We start from the raw sequence: 8653 nt of genomic DNA, 5'->3' as shown, positions 1-8653 counted from the left end.
AGAATAATTGATACCATTTTAAAGATGCAATAGGATACCTTAATACAGTTCTCTATTGAAACATAAAATAATTATTAACTACCACGAAAACGTACAAATTACATATTATGAAATATCGTAACATACATAATAAAGTTCTTCGGTTTGTAAATCTTGTACCTCAGTACTATTAATTACCATCTGTATGAATTGTGTCCTTTATACGTAATTTAGATTTGTGTATATAAAAAATGTGAAAATTATTAAATTTGTTATCATTTTTTGAGAAATAAATTGACGATGAAAGTGCAAAAAATCATTCAAAATAAAAAAGATCATTGTTCGCGGTGTTTACAATAATCACGACAAATAAATTTGTTATTGTATAGATATAAAGAAAAAGATACTAACACATTTTGAATACTCCTATGTGAACTTCGAAAATGATGGAGATGTTTTACGATATGTCTTGCTGATTTTAAGTAACTATACTTAAATGCAGATGAAAGAATTAAGCGTAATCAATATTTACAAAAGTAAGTTCAATATTAAACAATGGAGAGTTTGCGAAGACGCGAAGTTGCATTTATATACGTGTCAGCCATGACACATTAAACATTTATTCTTTTGTAAAATGCTTAATGTTTACTCTACTTTGATTCATACATTTATAATTTCTGTAAGGTACATTGTTTTTATAGGTAGATAAACAACAACAGGCAAGCTTTGGAAAAACCATGTATTATAGAATAATAATAGATTACATTGTTCATGGTAATAATGATATAATAAACCAGAATATATCTGACAATAATAATAATAAGAATCTAAAATAACACGAATACTGAATACATATTATTAACAATAATGAGAGGAGGGACTTTGGGGATGTTTGGCAAAGGAAGGGGCCAAGCCGCTCAGAACTATGTTTAAAAATGAAAGAAACAAAAAGAGAGACGGGATAAGAAGGGATAGTAAACATTAGATTCGATAAAACCAATAAGATCTTCGGATCGATAACCTAACATTTCGCGACATGTTCCAGTTGTTCGAGTATTTTAAAATGAAACTAAATAATCCGCCGCAAGACGATTTCAGTCATATTTGACATCCACTCCTCTTATCGCATGCAAAAAAAAGATTATATTTTTGAATCGATAGAACAAGACGAAAAAACGAGAAAAAAATAAGTAAAACGAAATACAATGACAGGAATGACAATCGACTGCATTTAAGACTTACTGCTAAAGTAATTACGATAAATTGCTAATGAGCAATTTATGATTGTTTTAAAAAAAGCAACGCATTCACGGCGCTGATTTATATAAAATGTAAATTTCTTTTCATTTTTTTTTCTTTCGAAAAATAATAAAATATAGATAATTTGATCGGGCAATCTCTTGGATTAAACACGAAACCCGTAAATGTTTTATCTTATTTCGTGCTGTCGTATAAACTAAGGAAAAAACCTTTTCATATGTATTGCATTATACGTACACATGATGTTTTGTTTCTCAGTATATTATTCGTAACGTTATTTGCGCAGCGTACGGACGTAAAAACATTTGTTAATACGCGACAGGTTTATACGCGTCAAGTTGTTATTATTATCGCGTTTCCCTCATTTTTTCTGTTCATACAAACCGAAGACGATAAGAGAGAGAGAGAGAGAAAAGATGAAAAAAAAAAAGAAAAAAGAAAAAGGAGATCGAGCACATCATTTTTCCACCCGAGAGCCAGCTCGTTTTAGGAATTCTACGCTGTTTCCAGACATCTGGAAATCGTTAATTGCACCCTGGTCTTGCGGATTGGTCCTTTCCCACCGGTGCCATGATCATTGATGACTAAATTTATTGTTTGTGTATCACGAGCTGAGATCTTAGACTTACTAACGAAGCACCTTGAATATACTAAAAAAGAAAACATACGGACAATGTCTAGATAGTTAAAAAAGAAAAATGTTTTCTAGATATCTAAAAAGAAAAAATTAGGAGAACGACAAAAATATTGAAGTTAATTAGCTCAGTTGCATGGACAGAACACGCTGACGTTGTTTGTATCCTCTGTGTCTTCTTTTATATCTTTGTTGCTTTTTGGTTTCATTTTAAAAGTTTCTCGATTATTGTATCGACTGTAAACGAATTATGGAGGGTATATTCCTATAAAATATCAAAGAATGCAATTCGCGTCGGGAGAACGCACGGCACGACAGTATATAATAACGCTAAGTAAATTGATAGCAGACGATATCGTTTCGCGTGGCAGCGATACTTTATGTTTAGAGTGCAAAACGGTACGTCGAATTTACAGAGGCCTCGTAGTTAATTCGATGTTGAACTAATGCACCGTATGATATGATACGGTCATGCCATGAACGAAGTCAAGTTTATTAATTGACCGTCCAATCTCTATTGGTGTAAACCATTGGCAAGGTGAACCGTTATCATTTTTTGTTGTCTTTCTGTCCTTTTTTCCCTCTGTGAATGATTGAAAGCCTCTTAGGCAAGCTACAAAAATTGCGGTAGAATAACAAGTCAACGAGAAAGAGCTTGTCAATCGATAAATTATTCGTGTAATATCCCTCCAAATTTTTTTGATATGATTTATGGAGGTTTGGCAGCTCTGTGTCTTTTCCTCTTTTTCAATATATGATACTAGTGATACTATCAGAGAATGTACCGGGTGGACAAATTTTCCCGTTTTTTCAATCTCAAAAAACGCAATGTTCGAAATCTCCTTTTCCAAGTGCGAAATCCTGCATACGAGTATGAAAAATAAAGGAGGCAAAAAACGTCCTCGCAAGGGAAGCATCAACGCGTAGACAAGAATTTGAGTTCAGTTGTTAAAAGCTATACGTACTACGATCCACAATATTGTTATCGAACATGTACTAATCTGTACCACCCGGTATAATTCCACTAATTGCTTGGTTGAAAGGTAAGTACGCGATGACCAGCCGTTGTTCCATCGTGAAACTGTTCTCTTGGTCTAACCTACGGGAACGACTCAATATTTTACGTTAAATTACATATGTTACTGAAATACCAGACGTATCGATCAGCTTTTCTTCTCGGTAATAATCGTTTCGAAATTGTATCATTCTGGACATGTATCTATTCAAATCCAAGATTGGAAGTTGCAAATTTGTTTTCTTGCATCCAGCCTGCAAATGTTGATGATGTCCCATGGGTTTAATTTTTTCACTCGAAGACTATCAACAGATATTACTGGAAGCAAAATTGTTTGACGGATCTTGATAAACAAATATGTAATTAATGTATACTTCTTGTTGCCGTTTGAACTCGTATTATAAACGCTTCCTAAGTTATTTAACAGTTAACGGGGATCATTCTTCTAAAAGTTCCACCTGTATCTAGCATATATGTATAGATTATGTTAAAATCTTTCATCATCTGTGTATACCCACAGCAAATATTCTAAATTCAGTGAAAAATTATTCAGCTTCACGATTGAAAAACTTTTCACTATGATCCGTCTTCAAAATTATGCAAAGGAAGACGAATGGATTCGTCGAAAAATAAACGGCGGTCAGCAAAAGCACGTCTTGATATTTTGGTATGACTGTGTTCATATATATATTGTGATTTCGTGTCCCTCTCTTTTGCATTTGTTATCGTTCTGACTTTTTTTTCTCTTTTTTTCTTATTGGTTAATCTTCTATCTATTTACATTGCTCTTTAGTTGCAAGCTAGTATCTGATACTAGGTACAAACAAGGTTATCACGAGAGCACGGCACCAACTTCAGTCGCATCTTTGCAGTCTTGAATGGATAGTTGAGCTAACTCGCTCACTATTTCTTCCTGAGTGGTTGAATCCGTTTTCTTTAATATCATATATCCTGGTTGTATCTCCTCGTTCTCGCCGTTAATTTTAGCATTATTCTTCGCCTGTCCATTACTCTTTCGTTTACTTGACGTTTCTTCACCAGACATACCAGGGTGAATTTTGAAAACGCTTTTGATAATGTTATTAACCGTCTGAGAACGTTTTGGACTATCGTTCTTTTGGTCGGAAACGAATCTAATGCGAATCGTTCTGTTATTCTCCGCATTTTCTTTGTGTTTGTTTCCTTTCATCACAGTAGCTTTTGACTTTGGATATTTTTGATCTGATGAATTTTGCCCGTTTGGAACATCCGTATTTTTTACTTCTTGTTGTTTCTCTTCGACAGCAGATGTATTTTCCTCGACAGAATTCAATGTATCTCGTCCTATCGTGTTCGTCGACGACGAATCTGAAGTGTGAATATCGTGTGGTTTTCTAGACAACTCTTCACTATCAGAATCATTAACTTTCTTAGTTTCTTCATCTAAATCCGTTACTTGCACGTTGTTTGTTTCTTCGATCGAACCTTTTTCTATGACTACTTTATTATTATCATTGAGTATATGGTTATTTGTATCTTGTCGATCATTCGATGATATCTCGCGCTGCAAGACTTTCACGGGACTTTTCGGTTTTGTGCCATTATCGGATGTGTCTTTGTTCTGACAATTTGTACAAGAGGATTGTTTGGAATGAGTAGGAGAATTCATTTGTCTCTTACTGGCATTGTTCTTCTGAGCAACACCCATATGTGGTCTACCTAATCTAAGAACGTTAATCGACGAAGTTGTTTGAGCATTGTATGGTGCTGCTGGTTCATATTGTGGAACTGGTTGCACATGATTCAAATGCATTTGTTGCTGATGTGGTTGCATTCTGCGCACGTCAAGGTCCATTCTCTGTTGATAAGCTATATATTGTTGGTAAGGTGCTGCTAAATTTGTATTCATAGCTGGATTAACGTTCGCGTTTGTGTTTGGGCCGTAATTAAGGCCGACATTAGGATGAACATTCGAATTTACATATTGAGGTACCATTTGTCTAGGTAATTGTTGAAATTGATATTGTGGGGCTGGATATGCAGGGCAGTTTTGCTGTGGAATATTCTGTACTATGTTATCTCTACGATCTCTAGGAGCGATCGGTGTAATCCGAGGAACGTTTCCATGATATTGTTGTGGTACTAATTGCCCGGATTGGTACATCTGATCGTTTTGTGTAATTACTGGATTCTGAGATTGATGACCATAGCCTTCATAATGCATACCTTCATTACTTATTGGCCTACCATATGCTACACTTGAATGATATTGTGGAGGTTGTGATGTGTAATCCTGCTGCTGATGATCTTGGTATTGAGGATATTGAGGAACAGGTGGCTGCGCATCGATCCAAGTTTCTTGCTGTGGCGGAGGTTGCTCTAAATCCCGTCTCGCTTGTACTGCATTCCAAACTTCTTTTAATTCACCGGTAATATCTCGATCTTTCAGTATTGTATATTGTCGCATAAAAATTATGCCTGTATTCATCCTTTCCACAAAGTCTAGTAAATGTTCTATTAAGCTGGTACGCTTCTGTAGCAAAAATAGAGCCATGCAGGAAATTGTTCTTCACAAATGTGTTCAAGTATAACAATTGTGTACTACAAGTACCTTTGGATCTTGAGCGTTTTTGCCATTAATTCGGAGAATTTCGGGATTGGCCATTACCGCGAATACTACAGCTTCTGTTTTTGTACGTGGTGGACGAACCCTCATTCCACCATAAAACCGTACAGGCTGTGAAGGGTTCAATGGCATCACAATCTTTTCCCAAGATAAAACATTTACGTAACATGGAACAGCAGTGCCCTAAAGTAACAGAATAATAAAGTTTTAACTAATTTTAATTTGATGAACTTTCAATATGATTATAAATGCATTGCTAAAACTTCATAGAAAATCCTGGAATCATTGGGAGTTTCTGAAACACGTAAAGTTCTCTTTTAACTAAGTATACCTGTATGAAATCTTGTATACACATATGAGGCTGAGGAGGATTTTTAAAAAGACGAGCGCCATTGCGCTTCATTCTAGTTGCACCACCTTCTGTCATCTTGTAACTGAAAATAAAAGTATTCGAAGTAAGTGAAAATAGTAGTTTACTATATATACATAAACAAATTCCATAAACTTAAATGAATAACATAAATAAAAAACACTTTCAAATTAATAAACAAATTATAATAACAAGTTAAAAGCTCCTATGGTAGATATATATAATAATAAACAATATTTCAAAGAAAGAAAGATTGTAAAAATAAATATCATATCATTAATGTTTTCACTCGTTTAATTTATTTATAAATTTTACACTTATTTAATAACAATGCTAACGATGAGATTCTATGTTCGAAATAAAAAGCCAAGAAAAACAACGTTATATCGTTCATTATTATGTTTAACGAGCACGGAGAAGAAAATTATCAGTTAAAGAATATCAGTAATTGTGTCACGTAAGTATTACGATACGACTGTAAATAGGAGCAGTAGAAGGGGCGGCTGAAAATTCGTACTAACAAATGTAATGGAGCAAATGCGTAAAAAATTGCATGCTAGTTTGCTTCTAATGAATTTCTATATTCATATATTAACAATAAAAATTTATTTAAATCAAACGCACCATGTATAAATTTCGTGAGATCACTTGAATACAGAAATCGAATAATTTCTATGATATCGTCGTTGCATTAGAGCCCTCTCGTTACGCGACCATCATAGATTGTCAATATAACCTCAAAATTCTCTAAGTTTATACGGCAAATGTTTCAATAAATGTAAGCGGAAGGTTTATTTAAATGGTGCACTACTTTGAAATAACGATATATAGTCTTCTGTTACGTAAACTCACCCCTGCGGTGCTGTTTCACGCGTATAAACACTTAAACAAGCAGGGACACGATACGACACATTATGGGGCAGCTTCGGTGGAAAAGATCCATCGCTCCTTTTGTTTATTATTTTTCCGGAGTTTGCGCGATTGAATCGACCACGGGCGCTTTACTACTTTATGTGTTTAAATAACGAACTAAAATATCTAAGATGGCCGAAACGGAAATCATGCTTGTGCATTAGTGTGAAGTGGCCTAAAAAATCCCTAGATTCAATTTTTATTTTTTTTATTTCATTCTATGTAATTTTGTTATCGTTGATTTATGTATAAATAAAAGCTTGAAAGATCAAGTATATCATATAATGTTAAAATATTTTTCGATCAGATTATATTTTGCGTTGTAAAATTTGAAGGAAATTAGCTGAAATGTAATCGATATATTTGAATCAATAATCGAATCGTTCCAGTAGCGAAATTAGCGGGAGCTGCAGACGCGCAGCTTAGAATTTGGTTCTTAGATAATAGTATTTTTAATTTATAACAATGGTGATATTAATTGTTAATTAAGAAATGTGTAATTTTTACACGAATTTTTTGTGATAGTTATGTTCTATTATTTTATGTATTATATTAATGATCTTATGTTATACATCATGGGACAATTGGAAGAAACTATTGGAAGGTAATCATCGAGTCAGGTACGTACTCACGTATCTTTTAATATTACCTTATACGTATGAACATACATCTTTTCTATTTATACGACAATTTTTTTATTGCATTTTTTATCTCAGTTACCATGTACCACAAAATACGCCTTACGATGACGCATCACGTATCTCTTACTGTGTTCGTAACGTGCTTTTATTTTTATCGGTTTTCCAGAGATGAAATCGCAATATTTACCACTGCACTCAAGTGGTACAAATGTTTTTATCGTAACACGTGCGGAAATATTTTATGAGTAAAAATCATATCATTATATCTATATGCATCATACTTTCAATCATATTTATCATTATATTTTGCATTTCGTTATATCCTTCCATGCATCGTTTACGCTTCCGCGAAAATAAAAACTCCCTCGTAACTGCAAATAACAATAACCACTCTTCGTCGTATACATAATTGTTCTTTTTCCCCACGCATAAATCGTCCAATTTAATTTCGTTTCATCAAATATGTTTTCCTGGCATGAGCCAGTGATCGAAAACAGACCATTCGACCTAATGTACCATTGTCGGTTAAATTATCTGTAATAAAGGAAGTCCTTAACACTTTCGACGAACTTTCCAATCATTTTTATAGGCACAGTAAAATTCAAAGTTCAACAAAAGACCGATATTGACCGTATCAATATCCTAGCAATAAGAAGGTACAATTGAATATAATAGACGTAGATAAAGTGTATAGTGGCATGCAACTTTAATTTTCTAAGCTTTAGCTCATATTATCAGAATATTTAATAAGAATATTTAGAGAGATTAACCACATACATATGTGGTGAATCTCTGTTATCGAAAGCATTGAATTATCCGAATTGTTCTATCTACCGACATATTACGATTAACAGAGATCCAGCATATAACCTAACATCAAAAATATCGAAGAAAGACTATCATAATACGTTCCATGAAGATTTTTGGTAAATCGAGTGGTCCGCACGTGTTCATTCCCATCCATTCCAATTCGGCTATCATTATTTTGAATTAGCTCGAGCAATTAGTGGAATGATAATTGGGCGATCGTTTCAAATAAGTTATCGTTAGCTTACTCGATCGTACACGATCTTGCGGTGATCGTTAGTGGCGCCACTTGTAGCCGGGTGTATGGTGTGTACGTGGCCGGGTATCGGAAGAGCATCGATGGGGCTCCGTTGAATCCACCGTATCATTATGACGCCTCGCAGGCAACTATCGATCCCGATCGATGATATTAATAGTCGCTAACTACAGT

At 34.3% G+C, this 8653-nt stretch overlaps 1 protein-coding gene across 2 annotated transcripts; it reads right to left on the bottom strand.

Moving 5' to 3' along the window:
• Positions 1-703: 703 nt before the first annotated feature.
• Positions 704-6857, bottom strand: LOC126872004 (transcription factor mef2A). 2 transcript variants are annotated; one of them, XM_050631453.1, is made up of 4 exons: positions 6716-6857; positions 5825-5927; positions 5479-5676; positions 704-5400 (listed from the first exon to the last, which is right to left on the bottom strand). In XM_050631453.1, exons 2-4 carry the CDS (start codon positions 5918-5920, stop codon positions 3721-3723), a joined length of 1974 nt encoding a protein of 657 aa, XP_050487410.1. In that variant the 5' UTR covers positions 5921-5927; positions 6716-6857; the 3' UTR covers positions 704-3720. The 2 variants fall into 2 exon arrangements, with proteins under 2 accessions (XP_050487410.1, XP_050487411.1); XM_050631454.1 differs by lacking the exon at positions 6716-6857 and adding an exon at positions 6488-6705.
• Positions 6858-8653: the final 1796 nt, after the last annotated feature.

This window comes from Bombus huntii, chromosome 12 (assembly GCF_024542735.1).
Source record: "Bombus huntii isolate Logan2020A chromosome 12, iyBomHunt1.1, whole genome shotgun sequence".
NCBI lineage: Eukaryota > Metazoa > Arthropoda > Insecta > Hymenoptera > Apidae > Bombus > Bombus huntii.
Note: the sequence above shows the minus strand (reverse complement) of the source record. Positions and strands in the feature narration are given on the sequence as shown.